The sequence below is a fragment of the Calypte anna genome, chromosome 1 (genome assembly GCF_003957555.1).
Source record: "Calypte anna isolate BGI_N300 chromosome 1, bCalAnn1_v1.p, whole genome shotgun sequence".
Classification (NCBI taxonomy): Eukaryota; Metazoa; Chordata; class Aves; order Apodiformes; family Trochilidae; genus Calypte; species Calypte anna.
In genome coordinates, this window is record NC_044244.1 from 157,582,193 (window position 1) to 157,603,769 (window position 21,577).

At 39.7% G+C, this 21,577-nt stretch overlaps 1 protein-coding gene across 7 annotated transcripts in view; it reads left to right on the top strand.

Moving 5' to 3' along the window:
• KLF12 (Kruppel like factor 12) overlaps positions 1-21,577 on the top strand; it is a 248,895-nt gene that overhangs the window by 136,465 nt on the left and 90,853 nt on the right. For all 7 annotated transcript variants that reach the window (XR_003987198.1, XM_030445103.1, XM_030445057.1 and 4 more), the window contains one exon: positions 17,097-17,640. Coding sequence is in view for 6 of the 7 variants with exons in the window: in XM_030445103.1 (XP_030300963.1) it covers positions 17,097-17,640 (544 nt within the window). In the remaining variant the exon portion in view is untranslated. The remainder of the gene's footprint in view (positions 1-17,096; positions 17,641-21,577) is intronic.

Sequence of the window (21,577 nt, forward strand, 5' to 3'; positions counted from 1 at the left end):
GCAGGATGAAGGCACATTTTGAATCATATTTTACTTGACAAACTTCATTTTCCTAGATTTATACCTTATGTAATGCTATGAAGAGTTTGGTAATTTTGCCTTAGTAAAGTTCCTTTGAGTTCTTACATTTAGGTACAACAGGGACAGCATTTTGAAAGAGCATTGATGTCTGAAGCAGGGCACAGTCTGCAAATTTTGGCCTAAACAAATGTACTTTCTCTCCTGAGATGCTGAGTATGAATAAATAACCTGAGATTTCCCTCGACAGATTCTCACATTCCGTCATTTTTTTTGGCAGCCAGCCAGCCCTACTATTTTAGCTGTCAGCTCTGCTGGGACATATTTTTAATAGTCAAGAGTGGATCAATTGGTAAGCTGGCTTTCTTTGCCATTTGGAAATCTGTTCCCTCAGGACAGGAGTCATTAATTGGTTGAGCAACAGCCTTGGTCACTTTAAGCAATGCCTGCATCCCATGGGGCTGGTGTCTGGGCTGATCCACTGTCTAATGTTACACTGAACGCATGATATATCATAAAATAAAATAAGCAAACTTTAGAGGATGATAAATCATCACATACAAAACAAAATTACTATTTGGCAGGTAAAATCCACTTCCTTTAATCTGTGAGTGTATCAGCTTTATTGTACTCCACCACGTAACACAGCCACTGTAGATAGTCTTTGGGCTACTGCAGCTGGCTTTGTGATAACCTTCTAGTATCATTGTTAACTTACTTTAAATGTAGTAAAATAGTGATATCTGTGACAGACAGTAAAATATAACTGTTGTTTTGCTTCCATACAAGAGCAACTCGCTTTTTTAAAGGGAGGGAAGGAGTAAAAAATGCTGATAAAGCTTGTCTTTACATTCCAGGATAATAAAGCAGTAAAGCTATTAATTATATCCTGTGTAGGTACTTGATTAGTTTGTAGCTGAATATAAATTACTGTCTAAGCTGTATAGTCTTTCAGATTCCTCAGAAATGGTTGCTGCACTTGCAGAACAGACCCTTGTATATCAAGGTTCTTGTTACCATGCAGTATGATGAAGTACCTCATCTCTTTCCATGAAGACCACCTGGGTTTATATTAACTGCAAGTCATTCTACTAACATGTTGTAATGGGATTATAAACAGTCTTTTCACAGCACTGTTGTCATGTTAAATGATGTCCGGGTCAGCTTGTCATTGGGCACCTAGTCAGACACACATGTGAATCCAACTTTCTTTTTCTTCTGAATTTTTACTCAGCAAAGTAAGTAGGCATTCAGCCTGATCTCTTCCTGAAATGGAACAACAACAGTGATTTCAGTGCCAGGATTCAGAAATAGACATCTGTATTTCTTCTGGTTTAGTACAAAAATTTGGAGGAATGTAATATATTTTTTTAAAATATATTTTGTTCATACATTATTATTGTTATTGTTATTGTTGTTATTATTATTGTTATTATATTTTACCTAAAATCTTACCTGTGTGTGTGTGTTCCTCTTAAAAGGCAGCTCAGTAGTGTGTGCATTTAATAAGAACTAGGAAGAGAAATGATCTATAGATCTCCAGTGATTACCTAAAATAACATGGGACCAGAATTCAAGATGGTCCCCAATAAGGAAAAGTCATCGTTTTCCTGTAAAATGTGAAAAACAAAGGTCAGTGGGGGACTCAGGTCTCCCAGCTGCACCTTCCTAATTTTCAGAAGGGACTTCAGGCTGTAGAAGGTGACTCTAGTTCTGGAGTCTGATGGAAGGTGGTGAAGATGCTGAGTGTCGTAGCTCAGCAGCAGCAGGACAGGTAGTGAGATGTTGTGCTGCTCCGAGACACCATTAAGCTAAAGTAAGTGCATTTCTGCTCAGTATGATGGTGGGTTTTGTTTGATGGAGTTGTTTTTTTCTTACAAAGTTAATCCAAAGTGCTTGTATCTTAAATGTAGCTGATGAGGGCATAAGAAATCTCCTTTGGAGAAGAATTTTCCATAGCTGTTCATTTTCATAGCTGTTTCATCCTCTCTTTGGGAAATTGGGCTGCTCCCAGTTAGAGAGGCAAGTGATAGACCTGTTTCTGGTGCTGCCATTACTGTGAAGTTTGTTGGGAATGATGCACAGGCTCTTCTCCATGGCTCATGTGCCTCTAAAGATGAGCAGTATCTGTAAGTTTGCCCTTGTGTAATGGATTGCGAATCACAGACTGGACAAGCTGTTAAAGCAGCAATGAGAGTATTGCAAAAGAGTGTTATATATGCCATCAGAGAGTGATTTTTACTCATACTGTCAGTGTTAACACTAAAATATCTTTTGGCATGTGAGGGAGTTGTTGGCTCTATATGAAAAGTAAAAGGGTAATCTTTGGTGTGGAATGAAAATACCGTAAGAAGAACTCTGACAGTGGGTTCAGAGGAGAGCTGTGAAAATGGCCAGAGGGATGCAACACCTCTGCTGTGAAGAAAGGCTGAGTAAGCTGGAGTTGCCAAGCCCGGAGAGGAGAAGATGCCGGGGAGACCTTATACTGCAGCCTTTGAATTATTAAAGGGGGCTAATAAGAAAGAAGGAGAAAGGCCTTTACCTGGAGTTGTAGTGAATGACACAGGTCATGGGGCAGGGCAGTGGTTTTAAACTGAAGGAAGGTACATTTATGTTGGATATAAGGAAAAAATTCTTTACAATGAATATGGTGAGACACTGGAACACGTTGCCCAGGGAAGTTGTGGATGCCTCATCCCTGAAAGTGTTCAAGGCCAAATCAGCTGGGGCTTCTAACAATATGCTCCAGTGGAAGGTGTCCCTGCATGTGTCAGGGAGGTTTTACCAGATGATCTTAGAAGGTCATTTCCAAGCCAAACCATTCACTGATACATCCATGGGTATATGTGAAGGATAGCAGAGGTGAAATCTAGCTAAAGTGTTGAGTATAGTGATATTTCAAGGGTACCCGAGCTAAGCACAATAATTACACCATCACCCTGCCCCAGGTCTCGTAGGAACTGCCCTGCAGATGAAATATGGTCCTATCTGCTCAGGTGTTACTCTGCCTTAGACACCATTTTCTTTATTCTTTGAGTTCTAAAGTCTCAGTTTACTGAAGCAGACTTGAGAGACTCCAAGCCCTTTATCAAAGAGCTGCACTTTACAGCTATTAGTTTTCTGGTGTTAGATTTTCATGGCTGTAACATGCAATTATGTGTGTGTTAAAGCTAGAGATCCTCTTTAATTCACTGGAGAAAAAAACCTCTAAGCCTAAATGTGAATTCTCCTCTTTAATTTGTAATATATTAAGAGTTGTCAGTACTAATTAGTGCTGTAAAATAGCTTAAACATAAGACCCATGTGTCAACAGGAGTAATAGTGTCTGTGTCTGAGGAGAAGCAGAGTATGTCTACTCAGACATATTTGGTGTGCTCATCTGCACTTGATTGTGCACAGTAACAAGTTAGTGAAAAATAGAATGATTTGTTTTCTACTACTTTTGAAGTTACCTTGTACACCACTCCCAAAGTAAACACATAGGTTTGGTGTGTAATTCAAGACTTCTTTCTAAGTCAGAACAGCAAAACAACACACATGCTCAACTCTTATGTCTTCAACAGTGGTTCTTCTTCAAGATGTTTTCTGGAAATGGTCAATGGCTTTGGATGCTTCACATAAGCTTTTGCTTTTGAATAAGTCTGAATCCCTGTGTCTGTCTGTGCATGTGAAAATACAACAACAAATTACCAGTTTATGGAGACATGGAGTTGAGGGCTCTCTTTCTCCATTCATAACAGTAATTTTGGTTCAAATGTTGGGAGTGATTTCAGTGATGTCACAAAACATCACATGCCATGTCCTGTTGCATGATGCATGTCCTGTTGTGGGTGTGTGTGACAGTGCTTACTCTGACATCTCTGTTGTGATGTTACAGAGCATCATGCAGTGGGCACTGTGTTTATTTCTGTGTTCAGAAGGACATCAAGCATTATAAAACCTTTTTTACCAGAATGAAACAAAATGCCAACTTTCTTTCTTCTGCCTTCCATGCTTGCAGGAGGTGCTTGTGTGTGTTGCAGTTAGCGAATTTGCATGGCTGACAACATTGTCACCTTGTACCCTCCCAAGATGTACTGGCATATCCCAGACAGTGCCAGTGTCTCACCATGAAGGTGGCAGAGCCTGTACCATGGCTCCATGCTGTCCTCCAGGAAGACTCAAATGCATGGGCATCCATACAGGGCCCAAATGTCTTTACTTAGTGAAGGAACCAAAAGTAAACTTTGTACAAAACATTGCTTTGTTAAAAAAGGAAAGGGGTTGGGAGGAGGCAGGGAATGAGGATTTAGGTCAACCAGAAGCTTTTGGGAGTTGATTTTAAATTCCCTAGCTTGTTATAATCTGTAAAGAAATAGCAAAGAGCTACCAAAATTACTGTTGTGTGTTCTTTGCCTAACATAAATATGAAATGGGTCAATGTGCATCATTAGTGATAGTTCATTTTAACACACACCCTCTTTTTGGTTTTGTTTGGTTTGGTTTTTTTTTTTTTAAGCAGTAGATTGTAACAAGTCTTGGAAATAAAAAGACTTCTCATTCTGTTGAAAAGAAGTTTGTGGGCCAAAATAAGAGGGTTCTTCATTTCCATTTCTTTCACTTTTTCTCTGGAGAAGTAGGAAAAATTGTTTGTGTCTTGTTGCCCCTGTCACCATGGGGAGCATATAAGTTTACATTAAATTAAAATACTTATCTTATAGGGGAACTCAAGAGAATTGTTTTACCTACAGTTTAGATTCAGGTAGCTAACCTGGTATTTTATGTATATTACTTGTAGTCAAAACCCAACAATTTTTGTCTTTAACAGAACTTAATTTTAGGCACTGTCATGTAGTACAAAGCTGATATAAGCTTAGGATATGGAAAGTATTAAGCTGCTGTTACAAACACCTTTTTTGAAAATTGATGGTTCCTCTGTTTGAAAGCAATTAGTCCTCTGAAACAAACTTAGAGTGATTTCACCCATAACTAAAGACATGATGATCATATTAGTTGTGTGTTGCTCTGTACTGAGAAAAACAACTAAATACCCAGTTTCTTCTGTGTAGTAAAAGTCACTGTGATTTTGTTAGCTATTAAGAAAACTATCAGTTTGAGTTTTAGTTCAGTTGCCCAGATATCTATTGTTTTTAAGATTAACAGAATAAAGAAGAACATGAGTGTGTACAATTGTTTCAGATTTCAGATGTGATAGCTTCAAATAATGAGAGTTTTTATAGATACACACTTGCAGACTTTAGAGCATGAAGATTATTGTGAATAATGATAGGTTTTGTACTATGCTATTTACATTTAGGACCCTTAAAAATTGGAAAGAATAAAATAATATAGGGTTTCATGGTTAGAATTGATTGAATATTTTTATTATTATGTTGTTCTAGCTCTAATGTTGGAACTCTGAACTTCGATATTGTAGTACTGGAAAAACTCTTGAGATTCTTACCCTACATTTTTCCTTCTGTAAAGCAGATGTAGTTTCTGTTATCCCCATTTAAAGGAGATTTCTGATTATCAGTAACTGGTTATTGTTGCCTTAGGATGAGAACTGAAACAAGGGAGTCTTCACATTGAGCTTCAGAGTGTTGCTTTACACCAGAGTATGTGTCTGCTAGTCATGCTGGTGTCAATATAATACATATCCTATCTTACTTACTTTAACTGTAATTTAATAATATATATAAAGACTGAACATTGTGCACATAGAGGATTAGATTTTAATTCTTGGTCTTTTTGTGTGTAAGAGTAAATAGTGTGACATACCAAGCCAGTGAGTTGAATCAAAATCCATCCCAGAGACATGAAAAATGATTTTTTCCAAAGATACATATTCATAGTTTATGTAAAAGCACATTCACTTTTTGGGAAAAAGTCAAAAGTAGCCATCTCAATCCTTTCTTACCAAAATATGTTGGAAAAAGGTCTGAACAATGAAGCAGTCTGCTTTTGGGCCGCGTTAGGAAGATGACTGTCTGTGCTAACTTTTATCAGAGCCTGTAGCGGGCAATTACTGCAATACCACACTTCTTGTCTTCAGTTTTTGTGGATGAGTGTTGTGGAGGGATGGGATATTTCACCAGTGGCTTTCAGTGATATCTGCTGACAGCAGAGGAATGGTGAACCTTGGTGGCTTTGGGTCCCATGCCAGGCACTGGCAGGATGTTTTGCTTTACTTGTCACAAACCCTTTTGTCTGCTTGCTCCAAACTTGACCTGTCCGGTCTCCCCCAGGATGGGACACTCTTCCTTGTGTTCAGCCAAGCCCTACTGCCTTGCCAGCCAACCTTACCACCCAGGGATTTGGGTATCATTTGCTTCCCACCCTTACCCTATCCTGTAGTCCTGCCAGTTGCATCTGAGGTGACATTAGATGACTTCAGGATGTAAAATGCCTAATTTCATTAATACACAGTCTCTCCTCACATGACCCATTGGAGCTCCAGTCTTTTTACTGGTGGTGTCTGAGTCTTCCCAACCAAGACTCTCTATCAGTTTCCCCTCTCAGACTCAATCTCTGCATTTTGACTGTCTCTGTAGTGCTTTTTTCTAGCTACTGTTCTCCCAGATTTGGCTCTTTTTCCTTCTTTGAGGTCAGCTGATGTCCTCCTTGCTGCTTCTTTGTCCCAGAGGAAGGGCAGCGGTGGAAGTAGGAGGGAGGACTTCAGTGAGCTACAAGTGAGTTTGTCATTTCCAGTTTAATGAGCCTGGGGTAGAGCCACTTGCACTCAGAGGATGGGAGGTTTTGGCTATACAAATTCAGGCCATGGACCTTCAGTGCCAGAGAATGATACCACACATGTTTGTTTTACTAGGACAGGCAGCCAGTTCTGGGATAGTTGTCCTGGAAGTCTGTTCAGAGACAGGCACTGGAAAGTCTTATTTTTACTAAAAAGTTATTTAAACCTTTACTCTCTGAAGTGAACTATTTTTTTTGTCTCCCACTCCCAAACTACTGAAGGGCTTCATTTCAGTGAGACCTAACTATAGTTAGTTCTACTCAATGTAATTTATTTTAGTAAAGAAAAGCATGTCAAAACTGAGATGCAATCTCAATTCAGAGATGAGAAGAACAAGATGAATTTAAACATCATCTTGAAGGACTTTGAACAGAAGAAAGAGGTTCATTTGGGAAAAGGAATACTTCGGGTAGAAACTGGGGTGAACAGAGACAAGGAGAAAGAGACAGAGAGAAGCACAGTTGCAGTATATGGATAATATATCAAATGTGAGTTTCAGGCATGGCATCCCCACTACTACCACCACTCCTGATGAATTTATCAGATAGCTGTAGAATTGATCAAGTAGTTCATGGGTATCTTCATACCTCAGAGGAGATGCAAGCAGGACTGAGTAATGAGGAGTAATTGGAAAGAATTAACTACCCAGTCTTTTCATGCCTTTTTCCATGCCAGCTTTATTTACTGGGGGCACAACCCCCTCCTGCAGTATCTGCCACTCTTTGCCCAAGGAGAAATTACATGGAAGTGCAGGGTCACTTTGGAACTGCTGAGCTCCAAGACTGATAGGTGCACGGCTTTGGGCTGGTGCTTAAAAGGTATAAATAATAGTTTCATGCATTGCTTGTCATAGTTATTTTTTTGCTAATACACTTATGAATGATCTGTGATGTGCAAACTAAGAAATTGCTTACCAAATCTTCACATTAAAATTTTAACTTGTGGATCTTCTGCATACTGTTTGCTACAAATTATTCTTCAGGCTTTCATTGTTTTTCAGTGCAAGTTGGTTTGTATGGAAGCACTGAATGCTTCCCTGTTAGATAAAAATAAATCTTAGAATATAATTTGAATATTTTCAACTAGAAAAGTAAATGCTGCTGTGTTCATTTAAGAAAAAAATCCATCTTAGGCTAAGCAGTCTAGACTGATGAAACCAAATTATTGTACAAATCCTGGTGTATGCGTAGTATATTTTAAAAATTATTTTCTAATGTAAATATCAGGGATTTAAATTTATTAACTCTTTGATCTCATTTAACTCACAGTGCTCTTCAATGTAGGTTTTTGGGGTTTTTTTATAAACGGAATGGAAGGATCCTGATTTAAAACTGGAGTAGGGGAAATGAAGAATTTGAAAGTGGAGACATTATTACTCTCTGTAAGTACCTGAGAGGAGGTTTAAGAAGGTGGGTTTCAGTCTCTTTAGAGAACGGTAGAGGTTAGAATGGTCCTATAGACATTATTGAGTACAGCTCAGGTTAGCCAAGAGCTAGTGGCACAGGATCATATCTGGGTGGGTTTGGAATGTCTGCAGAGAAGTAGCATCCACAGCCTCTCTGGGCAGACTGTTTCTATGCTCTGACACCCTCAAAATAAAGAAGTTCTTCCTCATCTTTAGATGAAATTTCTGTGTTTCAGTTTGTGCCCATTGCCCCTTGTCCTGTCACTGGGCATCACTGAAAAGAGTCTGGCCCCATCCTCCTGATACCCACCCTGTAGTTAATCTCAAGTGTTAATAAGACCTTCTCTCAGTCTTCTCCAGGCTAAACAGTCCTAGGTCTCTTAACCTTTCCTCATAAAAGAGATGCTCCAGTCCTGTGATCATTTTTGTAGCTCTTCAGTGAAGTCTCTCCAGTGATTCCTTGTCTTTCTTGAGCCCAGAACAGGAACCAGTATACAAGATGTGGCCTCACCAGGGCAGAGTAGAAGGGGGTTCGGACTCCCTTGACCTGCTGGCCATACTCTTTGTACACATCCCAGAATACTTCTGGCCCACAAGGGCACATGGCTTACCATTGGGAAAAATTTCATTACTGAAATGGTCGTCATGCATGGGAACAAGCTACCCAGGCGAGTGATGGAGTCAGCATCCCTGGAGGAATTTAAAAGACATGTAGGTGTGGTGATAAGGAATGTGATTTAGTGGTAGACTTGGCAGCAGTTGGACTCTTAGGATCTTAAAGATCTTTTCCAAACAAAATGATTCTCTGATTCTGTGAAATTGAAAAGAGAAAGGATTGCCCAAAAAACATGAGGGAAAAACTTACGAGGACAGCTGCTGAAGTGGATATGTGAAATTCATGTTGTCTGGGAATTTTGAAACTTTATTCTTGGGATTTAAAAAAAAAAATTTTAATTGTAGTGAGATACTTTTTTCCCAGTATTTTAACTCCCCTCTAACATATATATATAGAGATCTGCCATTTGTTCAGAAATTATGGTCAAATCTGAAATGGATTATTACAAGGAATACAAATATATTATGAGCATTCTTTATATGCTTAAGGAAATAATATTGAAAGCAATGTTTTACAATACAGTTGTGCCATACCTTTGTAAGACTTATTTCTCTTAAAGAGTGTTGTATCAATGGGCATTTATTAGTTTTTTTCAACAGATGCTTCCTTGGCAGACCATTCAAGTAACACTGCTTGAGTATCCAATCTATGCTGTACAGATAGTTTTCTGAATGTGTTAATGATTTAGGGCTCGAGGGAGTAGGTTTTGTTGTTCTTCAAAAAGATAATGGCCGGCCCATGTAGAGTTTGAGATACTGAAAATTTGGACTCATTCAAGAAAAGTATTGTATTTTTAATGTGCCAAATAGTACAGGAACTGATTAGTTTATTGGACTGTAGACATCTAGTATCACTTGTTCTCTTTCTGTACCATTGGAGGAGTCCTTTGGCAAATGTGTCAGTTTTGGGACAGGAGAATTAAATGCCAAATAACCTTAATGCTTGGTCTGTTTTTGCAGATGTGTTATTTAAAAGTAAGTAATTTCACACTAGGTGTATTTGCCTTCATTGTTAAACATGTTTAAAAACGTAACTGTTTGAGTAGGGATCTACTTTCATTTTGAAGCACATTTTGCCAGTCCAAGTTTGAGCTGTTGAGGAAAAGATAAAAAAATAATTTTTTACAGCCATAGAGATTGAATTTTGCTTGTCTGTATATGAATGGGTGCTTTAAATTTGTCCTTCCCATCTCTTCACTAATTCTGTTTTATTTTGGAGCATCTAATGGAGGTTCTATGTATTTAGCAACATTCTGCTAACAAAGGCCACATGCACCTCATAGGATGTGCTGAGTTTCCTTTGCCTCTTCAGACACACAAGAGGAATAGAAATTTTATTTTTTAGGTCTTGAGGATTGGAAGCATCCACTGTGGAATCAGTCATCCAAGGGTTATGCACAGATAACACTACACTAAAAGAATCATAAGTACTTCAGAATTGGTATCTCGGTCTTTCCTGTTGAATCAATTCTGATTTGTTTAAATGTTTTTTTTCACTCAATGTTTTCTTATTTTAATATTTTCTGGGCTCTTCCCTCTGTCTTTATTGGTGCCAACTGGTGCTTTTTAGCACTTACCCTCAATGTGGGTTATTTTAAGAGAGTCTTACTCAACCTTGCTTGGGAGCACTGTCTCTTGGGGATCTCTCATCTTCCTTGGAGCACAAATTTGACTTGGACCCTGAGAAACCATTTCTCAAAAACTAATAGTAAGCCACTTTTTAAATTTATGCTTCCAGAAAAAAGGAGGAAGATCCAGCTCCCTTGCGTTTTGCTTCCTTCTTCAGTTTGGTTTCCTGCATTTGTATAACACATCCGAGCTGAGCAGTTCTGTCAGCTTAGGACAGCCTGCAGCAGCAGCCTCCAGCAGAAAGGCACAAATGCCTGCTTACTTGGTGCTTTTGCATTCAGAAACCATTTTTTTAAGGATTTTGCTCAGTTTTAGTTCTCAGCTATCTACATGTTGACCCTTCTGATTCTATATAGCTGTCTGTTCCTTCTATACTGGTGTGCCCCTCATATACAAATTAATAATGATTGCTGCAACTCAGAGTGGGCGTATTTGAATCCTTCATGTCACTTCAGGAGAACAGCAGAGTGTTTCAACTGCAGGTTGTTTAGTTCATTTTTTTTGTCAGGTTTTATTACTTCTCCCTTTTCATTTTGTTTGCTTTAGTTAAAGGGGAGATTTTGGAGCAGAAGCCTGTGAATACTCTGAATGTAATGTCTTATGACAGGAAGGTGTTTTCAAAATAACTCCTCCCTTAATTTTAAAGAGAATTCTCTCCTAGATTAGGAAAGTCTTGAATAAAGGGCTGGGTACTTGGGCCATGTTTTACAGAGCTTTTGAAGTACCCAAGCTGCTGCTCACCCAATCTAACTCTGCACCAATCTTCCATTCTCCAAGTGCTTAGTTGGGGTGTGACAGGCAGATACACAGCAATTCAGTTTCCTGAGGTGGAGCTTTCTAACCTTATTCTGTTTCAGACATAAAAAACCCAATTTGTAAACTGTAGATGAACATACCACAGCCTCAACCAAATCCACCTGCACGCCTGTCTAATGGCATTAAGAGTTGTAAGCACATCAGTGTTCTTTGCAAAGGCAAAATTACTTCCACCAGAGCAAATCTTTTTTATCATTTCGAACCTAACTCGTGTTTCTTACACTGTGAAGTATTTAAATATCTGTAACCTGCAGAATATTCTTGGTTATTCAGATACGAGCCTATAGGCATGGTGATCAGAGCTGAAAGCTGTTCTGTCTGGGTGTAGTTCTCCACTGCCTGACCAGAAGACTACAGCCTGCATCACCAAGCCTTGGTGATTCTGTATGGCAGTGGCAATGAAATGGTTAAAATTGTAGGCAGCTTTTCAAAAGGACTATGATTTTTCTCATCTCATTCTCTCCTATAACTCTGACAAAACAAATTCATCCCACTTGAAATTTCTGCTGCCAGAGCAGAACGAGGTGGGGCAGTACAGTGGCAACCAAGAAGGGGAGGGGGTTGTGTGATTTGACTGAAGAGTTAAACGTTGAGCAATTTATTTTTTAACTTCCTGTCCTCAAAGCCAGCTTATTTTATAAATGCTAAATTTAGTCTGTTCAGTTTCCGTCATCAAGGACAGCTTTTTTGGTATGCTTTCTTACAAATTGTTTGACCTTGGAAGATAGCTGCCAAAAAGGAAGAACACTTTAGAGCTGACAACTGATTGTTGGAGGTTTGTAAACTCTTGTTGTTTGGGAGCAATAAAGCTCGACAGAGGCTTAGAGTCACTGAAGCTTTTAGTACCCTGTGAAGTTGATGCACTGTAAGGCATCAGGATGAGTTGCGGAAAACAAAATGATCTTTGCTTTTTCACTGGTTTGGACCTCAGCTTTGTAAAAACTATGAGTGAGCTCTTCATGGCTTGGATATTGATGGCAGACAATGCTGGGAGACACAGAGAAGACTGCCATCAGTAGAAGAGTGTGGAAAGGGGGTGTTGCAAAATTTTTCCAAAATTAAGTGGGCATGGATTTCAGGGGGCTGTAATGAAGACTAAATAGAGCTCTGCAGGAAAGGATGGACATCTCACAGATAGGATCAGCCATAACATCACCGTGCTTCCCTCAGAGTCTTGCAGCCAGTTCTGTGGCTGGCTGGTTGTTTTTCCATGATGATCGAGGAAACAGGCAGTGAGGAATGCTTTTTCACACAGCCAGAAAAAGCTTTGTGAATAGTGTTGAGTTCCTGGCGGTGTTTATTAATGGCAAGCTGATGAAATGGGAGCACTGCAGAGAGTACTGGTGTACATCTTCAAAGGGCAGGCACAAAAAGCATTAACCAAGAGCACTGACTAGCAGGCCATGCAGCTTTTTTCTTGCAGGGATTTATCCTAACCTACCTTCCAGTTCTGTTTCAGCCTGGATTTGAGTGGATGGTGAACAGCATACGATGTGATGGTGGCATTGCAGAGAGAGGCAGTGGTGATATTTGCCTCTGAGTCCCAGCAGGAGGCAGGGCTGAAACTGTCCCTCTCTTTTGTACCAGTGGGCAGTGAGATGATGAGGGAAGCCATGGTAGAGCTGTACCCCATCATGTTGCATTCCCATGGTCTAGGCTGGCATCCAAGGCAGCCCAATGGGTTACAGGGACCTCCAGCTGAACCCATTCTAACCTACCAAATTCTCTGGAAGCTTCCAAACTCTCAACAACAGAGTTTAGAACCCCTGAAACCAAAACAAATTTTGCAAAACCAGCACAGACGCTTTTGGAATCCAGATGGAGACAACCTGTTCCAGAAGCCCAAACTAACAATCATCTGAGCCCACACCACCACAGGAAGCTTAGTTGAGTAGATTGAGGCTGGAAAGGCAGGAATAGAGAGATGGGAGAAAAAAAAAAACCAACCATTTTTTTTATCCAGTTGACTTTATGAGCTAACAGAATGTCTGAAGGTATATCCCTGCCATTGTGTTGTGACCCTCTCAATTAGAAGAGATGTAGATCTGTTAAATAAAAGTAATGGCAACACTCATTGACTGGGGAAACGAGCAGTTAATTCTTGGTTAATAATGTTCTGTGAAGATGCTAAGAAATAGTATGTTGAGAATTTAGCCATTCCTTTTGGCTTTGATGCTACTCTTTGCCATGTAGTTCATTGGGAAAGGTTTGCATATACCATCCTTTTTCAGAAAACAATGATACTTTAGTGTTCAAAATTTTAATTCAAATACAACTTTAATAGATCATTGACAGCTTAGATAAAATCTGAGATCATGGAGAAATGTCTATACAACATGTAGGTCACTGTAAAGGATTGTGAGTTGATGGGTTAGATCTCTTTGTTCACCACCACCAGAACAAAATACAACACTTGTTTGCATTTTTCATCTTAAGTACGGGCTGTCCAAACCTGTTTTGATAAGGATCCTACTGTCTTTTGTAATGTCGACTGACATCAGTCACAGCCTGAATTTACCAAAGAAAGGGCATTCTTAGTCTTAGAGTTTTGGCAGGGAAAGGAGGTCACTGAAGGGCATACCAGTTTGCATCCTATTTGGAGAAATTAATGAAGGGATTGTAGAGGTTTTGAATTCAGTTTCACCACTGAAGACTGAAATAACAATACCGACTGTATTACCACAGTATATAGAGACTTCATGGCCCCTCCAAAAACACTGAACAAGAAGAGGCTATCTACTGAAAGATAGGTGCAGGATAAGAAATGAACAGTACAAAAGTGAATGTAGAAGAGCTATTAAAAGAGAAAGTGGTTTGTATGATATGCTGTAGTTACATGATACTTTTTCCTTTTTATTTTTATTTTTTTATAATTCTCAGAAGACTAGGTATAATTACTGTGGCAAAATGAAGGTGTGTTCTTAGCACAATCTAGAATAATCTGTAAGTCATGATCTGTGCTTTGTCTTGAAAACAATTGGCTATCCATGGAACAAGCACTTTGTAAGGTACCTGATGCTTCTTGCTTCCAAGGCAGGTGGTACTTTAGGGCAGACTTCTGATGGGCTGCTTTTGAGGTCTATGTGGATCCCCCTTGTGTCCTGCTGTGGTAGTATCACAGAAGTCAGAAGACTTCTGGGAGCAGTCTGATGTGCATACGCCAAGTACATCAGGTCCCCAGTGCCCTCGGATCACTCAAGGACAGCAACAGCAGAATAATCCATCTTTAGCTCTATTCCAAGTTATATGAAATCATAGGATGGTGTGGTTTGGGAGGGACCTTAAAGATCATCCAGTTCCAACCCCTGGGCATGAGTAGGGACACCTCCCACTAGAACAGGTTGCTCCAAACCCCATCCAACCTGGCCTTGAACGCTTCCAGTGATGGGGCAGCCACAGAGTAAGAGGTTGTGCTGCTGAGGCAGGTGGCATTAGGTTAACCTGAAATCTGCCTCTGGCACCCAGAGAAAGCCTGAAAGTAAGTAAGTATGTAAGATTTCTTCCATGGATGGAGCTGACAGTGCCAACTACTTCTAGATGGCCCTTGCCCAGCTATGTGCACAAGGCCCTTGAAATTTGATCCCATTTATTCCTCTTCTCTCAAACATTTAAGGTGTTGCCTTTGGCCTTAGAAAGATTTCAATATAGCCTGTGCAGGGTGTCCCTCTTGGGCTTGCCTTTACTCTACCTACCATCAGTATATTTAGTTCATCAGAACCAGCCTGTTTGCCTATTTCATATAAGACTTGTCAAGATTTGACAAATCAGCTGTTTGTGCCATGGATGTTTATGGTTTTGTCTCTGTCATGGCAGACGCGGGGTGCCTAACACAGAATCTCATTACTGACTGTAGAGTCTGGATGAGGTGTTTCAGAAGAAGTTACCAGGGATCATCACTATAATTAAAGACAGTTTTGCCTTCTTGAGGAAAAGGTTTTCTTGACCTTGTTACTAGTATCTGGTTATGTGCTTTGTAAAGTGACTTATTCTTCATTCCATGTTCTTTTTTTAGCAGGAGAATTTCCTATTGTCTTTATAAAGGCTTTTTTTTTTTCCTTTTGTTACTTGTATTACAGCAGAACAGCAGGGTCGAAGGCTGGATGAATTCAGATCCTTTTGTTTTAAGTTGATTTGTGTATGAATGGAGGAAGAGACTGGCTGTTCAATAGATGTTCTTGCTTTCAAATGGGACAAAGTGTCAGCCCTGAGAACCAGTCTAAATCAGCTGAATAGATGGGATCCACTAGAACATCTCATCTTTCAGCATGCTGGGGATAATAACCACTTAAGCTGTTATTATTGGAATTTTTAATATTAGTGTTTCTATTTTCCTTTTGCAATAAAACTCCTTTCTGTGATGAAATTTGGCTCTGACTCAAAACCAGGAGGGTTCTCCATGAAAATATTTAATACAGTTGATGATAAAAATCCCAAAGTGAATTCACAGCTTGCTTGATTGTTAGTTTATTTAGAGTAGATGAACTGAAATGTTTGTGGCTTAAATATTTCTGATTTAATATTTTTAGATACTTAGTAAATACTATAATCTAGAGAATGCATTTAGAGCTGCTTAGGTGCCATAAAAAGATTGCTTGTTAGATCTGTATATGGAATAACAGCTTTGGGTCGAGTAAGGTTTGAAGTAGCTTGGCAAATGTTTTTTTTTTTACTCAGGTTGATTTCCCATAGCATACATACAGCACATAATGGTGTGTGTGTGCCTACAGAGAAGCTCTGCTGCAGTGCCATGGAAGTTCTTAGCTGAGGAGTTGAGAGCTGTGCTTTGTCTTTCTACCAGGTTATCGATGGGCATTTCCTTCCTTGCTGTGCCTATTGAAAATTACTTGAAAAAACATTTTTAAAGAGTAGTTATTAATGATGTACTGTCAAAAAGGAAAGATTTATCAAATGAGCCTATCTCTTTGGCCTACCATTATTCAGAAATTCTATTAACCTTTTGGATGATGGAAATAAGGAATAAAACTACAAAAATAGCAGATGGCACCAGTCTAGAAGAAATGTAGAGTAATGAGTTGGTCCAAAGCATAAAATTATTTTGTGAAGTCAAGAATTTTTTTTTTTTAATTAGTATGGGAAAAAAAAATCGTAACAGTGGGGAAGACTGGATAATGTGCTGATTCAGAATAATTATTTGGCACGGCCACTGCTGCTTGTAATGGGACAGCCATACAAACATGGGGCTCTGTACTGACCTGTGAGTTCATTATCAGTAACCATGCAGAATGCAGAAAGGCAAACATTAAACTGAAGTGCTCTGTTTAGCTTTAGGCACCACGTTCTGAAAAGTGATGTGGACAGACCTACAAAGATGGCTGCAAAGAGCAAGCAAGAGATCTAAGGCTTGTTCTTCTAAAGGTGACTTAAGACAGAAGCAGCAATGTCTGCCTAGGCTAGAAGAAGGCATACAAGTAGGGTACATTCTGCATGCTCAAAGATTGTATGTGTGATTAGTTGAAAAATGGTGGTACCCCATATTTCCTCATGTCCATTGGAGATGCTAGAACAAAGTAATACTGTAACTTAAGGTTAGGTGTTAGGAAAAAAACATCTCATCCATATAAATATTGGTTAATTCTGAAGATCCTAAGGCTTTTGCCACTGAAGAATTTTGAGTAGTGGGAAGAAACAGTGGTTTTATAGAGCTAATCTTGCCACCTTCTAAGATATAGAAGTAGAACTAATTTTTTAATGGTCTGTTAAAACTGAACATACCCATTTCTGGCATTTCATGACATTTAAGAAACAGGAATAAATCCTTTGGCTTTCAGGACCAAACAGTATGATGTGAATTAGCAATTGGGTGTGCAACTCATCCTTAACCATGTCTTTTAATTATGTTCCTTTGTCCTTCCTCAACAGTCTCCAAACGTCCACAACTACCCAGATATGGAAGCTGTACCCTTGTTACTAAACAACATGAAGGCAGACCCCACAGAGGATTCATTATCTACAGACCATTTCCAAACACAGACTGAACCAGTGGACTTGTCAATAAACAAAGCCAGGTCGTCCCCTACAGCAGCTTCATCTTCACCAGTTTCCATGACAGCATCAGCCTCCTCCCCTTCTTCTACTTCTACTTCTTCTTCTTCTAGTCGGCCAGCTTCATCACCCACAGTAATAACATCAGTATCCTCAGCAGCCTCTGTACCTTCAGTATTAACTCCGGGTCCTCTAGTGGCCTCTGCATCTGGTGTTGGAGGCCAGCAGTTTTTGCACATTATCCACCCAGTACCACCTTCAAGTCCCATGAACTTGCAGTCCAACAAAATGAGTCACGTGCACCGCATTCCCGTGGTGGTACAGTCGGTACCGGTTGTCTATACAGCTGTGAGATCACCTGGGAATATGAACAACACTATAGTAGTACCACTGTTGGAAGATGGGAGAAGCCATGTCAAAGGTAAGATGGAACCAGTTTTGTGCATCTGTGGCATCTTTCAAACTGTGTAATGAAGTTGTAAAATGGTTTGCTTAAAAACTTACAGGGTTGTTCTCTGAAAAGACATGTAAAAGTTCCTCCCAGTAGTATAGAGTCTTATCCCAGATGCTCTTTAAAGTAAGTATTTATAAAATTATTGGGGGCAGCAGTGCTGTTAGATGCTCAGAAAACTTGTGGCAAGTTTTGTCCTGAGAGGAACACATCCTTCTCAGAAGCAGAAGAAGGAAGACAGCAGAATAATGACAATACTTAAAACATCAGAGGTGAACATGTAAAACTCACCAAGTGATAACGATTTGGCAAGGAAAAGAATGTCAGATATATTGTTTCCATCCAAAGAGAAATAATTGTTGAGGTGTGGGAACATCAGAAGGAAAGTCTTTCAGACCAACGAGCAGTAGCACATACAGAGAGGTAGGTTTTAAGTTTAAGGAGTGGCAGTGCAAGACTTTGAATAGGTTTCTTCTTTCAGATGCAACAGCAGAAGGGAAGGAAACCACATGGAGTACTTGTGTTGGGAATAAATGTTGCAGACACAGGACCTGAGAGATACATGGAGATGTGAAGGAAGGAAGAAAGCAGATGCCAGAAGGACAGATGCACTCTTGAAGAGATGTCCAAAGATCACAGAAAGGGCAGCTGGAGAGCAAGAAAAAATGGGAACATAACAGCTAGTGAGGGAGCAAAAACTTGTTAGAGACTGTGACATGGTGGGTGGAGGATGAAAAGAGAAAACAGATGTCACTAGATACTTGGAAAAGCATAGCTTTATAGGGGAGGCATTAGTGACAGAGATGGAAACGTGAGGAAGGGAAAGAGAAAGACTCATTTCAAGGTTCATTGCGTGTGAATGAATAAAATATGGTTAATTCTCCCTGAAATGAAGTATTGCTTGAGACAGAAAGGGAGGATACTGACAGATTACCTTACTTCAGGGCTTGCCAGACTATGGGATATTTAGTAATACATATTATGTACCTAATTTCATAATGAACAAGTCTGTACAACTAGAAGACTGTTTTGGGGTTTTTTCAACTCTCATGTTTGTTTTTGATATACTAGCAATTGTGTATTATTCTACAGGACTACAGTGATAGGTCATTCTGATGTTTAGTAGCATCCTTTTGTCCATAAATCTTTGATTCTCTTCCCATTCCCTCAGTACCTTGCTGAGTGTAGACTGTGCCCTCTCAAGAGGTTTGGACATAAGAAGGTAGCTCGCAGCTGATCTGGGTTTTAAGTTTCAAAATGATAATTTGAGAAGCGACATAGTTTTAATACTTTGTGCCATTATGTCAAGAAATTATGAGTGAAAGAACTATTAACTGCTATCTGGGGGAAAAAAGTGGTGGTGGAAATTTTAGGCTGTATTTTTTTTGAGCTTTGAGCTGCATGTGGCCTTGAGCTCATCTAGACTTTTTCCCATGTGTTTTCCTTTCAAAGGTGCTATTTGGCTCTAGTAGTAGTTTACACTATAGGAAACACCTCTTGATTTTGTAGAACTGGAACTTCACTACCCCAGTTTCATCAACAAAATTTCAGAATTTAATGTACAATAGGAATTTCAGCCCACGAGCCCTGGGCCTCCTTAGCTGCCCTGCCAATATTGCCTTTGTGCTGTTATTGGCATTAACCAGCCCTGCAGCACCTATTAATGTATATAGAAAAAGAAAAAGAGGGGATTAAGCATTCTTTTTTTTTTTTTTTCATCAATTGTATTAATTTTCCTATCACGAATTCTTTTGATACACACGTTCCTGTTAATTTGAATAAATACAATAGAAGAATAACGGGCAACAATCCACTCTAGGTAGTCACCTTTTGTTATCTTTTCTTGGAGTGTGTTTTTCTTTCTTTAACTTAAGGTATTATAAATAATAAGATGCCATGATACTGCATAAATTAACTACTTAAATAAATTTCATATGTGTATAGACTTAACTTCCCTTCTGTGGTCAACTTTTCATGCTGAAAACAAGAAATATGTGTACACAGATGCTAACAGGGCGCTGCTGTCAGATGGAATTGCTTGCTAATCCTTTACCAGATGAAGGAGAAATGCAGGTTCAGAATCATCTAGAGTCACAAATTTCAACTTTTATATGCATGTTGATCATTTGAAAAAAAAAAAAAACAAAAAACCCCAACAAACAAAAACATGCATACAGAAACAAAGTCAATACACAGCATCAGCAGCATTTGTCCCATAATCTTTATGTTCCTTGCTTCTTAGAGGCTGAACTGGAGACCACATTGATGATCCAGGGCTTGTGGCTGGGGAGCACTTAAAGTTGTATTTTACATCAGCCTGTATCCAAGTCCTTTTCACTCAAATGAAACTTAAGCACTTTCCTGAACCAACTTTGTGAGATACTTTCTTCAATACTGAAATTAACAAAAATTATGTAAGCGTTAAGTTCAGATCTGTCTTGTTTTTCAGGAAGAAACACAAGAAGTAGGGTATAGATAAAGGCTTTGTTCTTGTTCATCTTAGTTTTATTTTTCCCTCATGCTGAATTTTCCTCTTCCTTCCAGGTTTGACTAGAACCATTTCATTTTTAATTTTATTGCAAAACCTTCTCAGGCCACCACCATTCTTCTAATCCTGCCTCCAGGCATGTTGCTCAGGTGGCATTCTGCATCCCGGGAGCCATATGTTCCACCTTCCTCTTTCTCAAACAAACCTCTCCTCTTAATGACTGCTTTTCTAGGCAGTTCAAGCAAATACTTATTTTTTCATGTTGAGTTTGAATTCTCTCTTCCCTCCAGCACAACAAATCAGTACCCCCTCTTCTCTTTCTCACTCTTTTTATGTTTTTCCATTTTTTCCAGTTGTTCCCATCTTGCTGATGGATCTTTGGGGACCAGTTTGAGGAGCTCTTTTTCATTTCTCCTCCCTTATCTGCTAATATTTCTAACCTGCACTTGTCATCTCCTCTGCTGCTGGACATCCTTTTCCCTGATGTCATTCATCCTGGTGTTCTCCATAGCACCTTCTTTCAGGAGCATCTCCAGTGTCACAGAATCACAGAATTACTCTGGTTTAAAAGACCATTAAGATCATATAGTGCAACCTTAAACTAATTCTACAAAGTCGAGTGTTAAACCACATTCTTAAGCACCTCATCTACACATCTTTCAACACCTTCAGGAGTTTCAACCTTCCTGCACAGCCTATTCCAGTGTTTAATAGCTCTTTCAGTGAAAAATTTTCTTTTAATATCCAATCTAAATCTCCGCTGGCACAACTTGAGATGATTTCCAGTTTTCCTGTTGCTTGTTACTTGGGAGAAGAGACCAACACCCACCTGACTACAGTCTTCTTTTAGGTTGTTGTAGAGAGCAATAATGTCTTCCCTCAGCATCTTATTATCCAGACTAAATAATCCTAGTTCGCTCAGATGTGCCTCGTGAGACTTACGCTCTAGACCCCTCACCAGCTTTGTTATCCTTCTCTGGACTTGCTCCAGCACCTCAATGTCTGTCTGGTAGTGAGGGGCCCAATACTAAGCACAGTACTCAAGGTGTAGCCTCACCAGTGCCAAGTACAGGGGGGGACAACCATTTCCCTTGTCCTGCCCACACTATTTCTGGTACAAGCCAGGATGCTGTTGGCCTTCTTGGCCACCTGGGCACACTGCTGACTCGTATTCATCTGGCTGGCAACCAGCACCCGCAGGTCCTTTTCTGCCTGGCAGCTTTCCAGCCACTCTTCCTCAGGTCTGTAGTGTTGCCCGGGGTTGTTGCAACCCAAGTGCAGGACCCATCACTTGTCCTTGTTGAATCTCATACAGTTGGCCTCAGCTCATTGATACAACCTGTCCAGCTCCCTTTACAGAGCCTCCCTACCCTCAGGCAGATCAACACTCCCACCCAACTTGCTGTCATCTGCAAACTT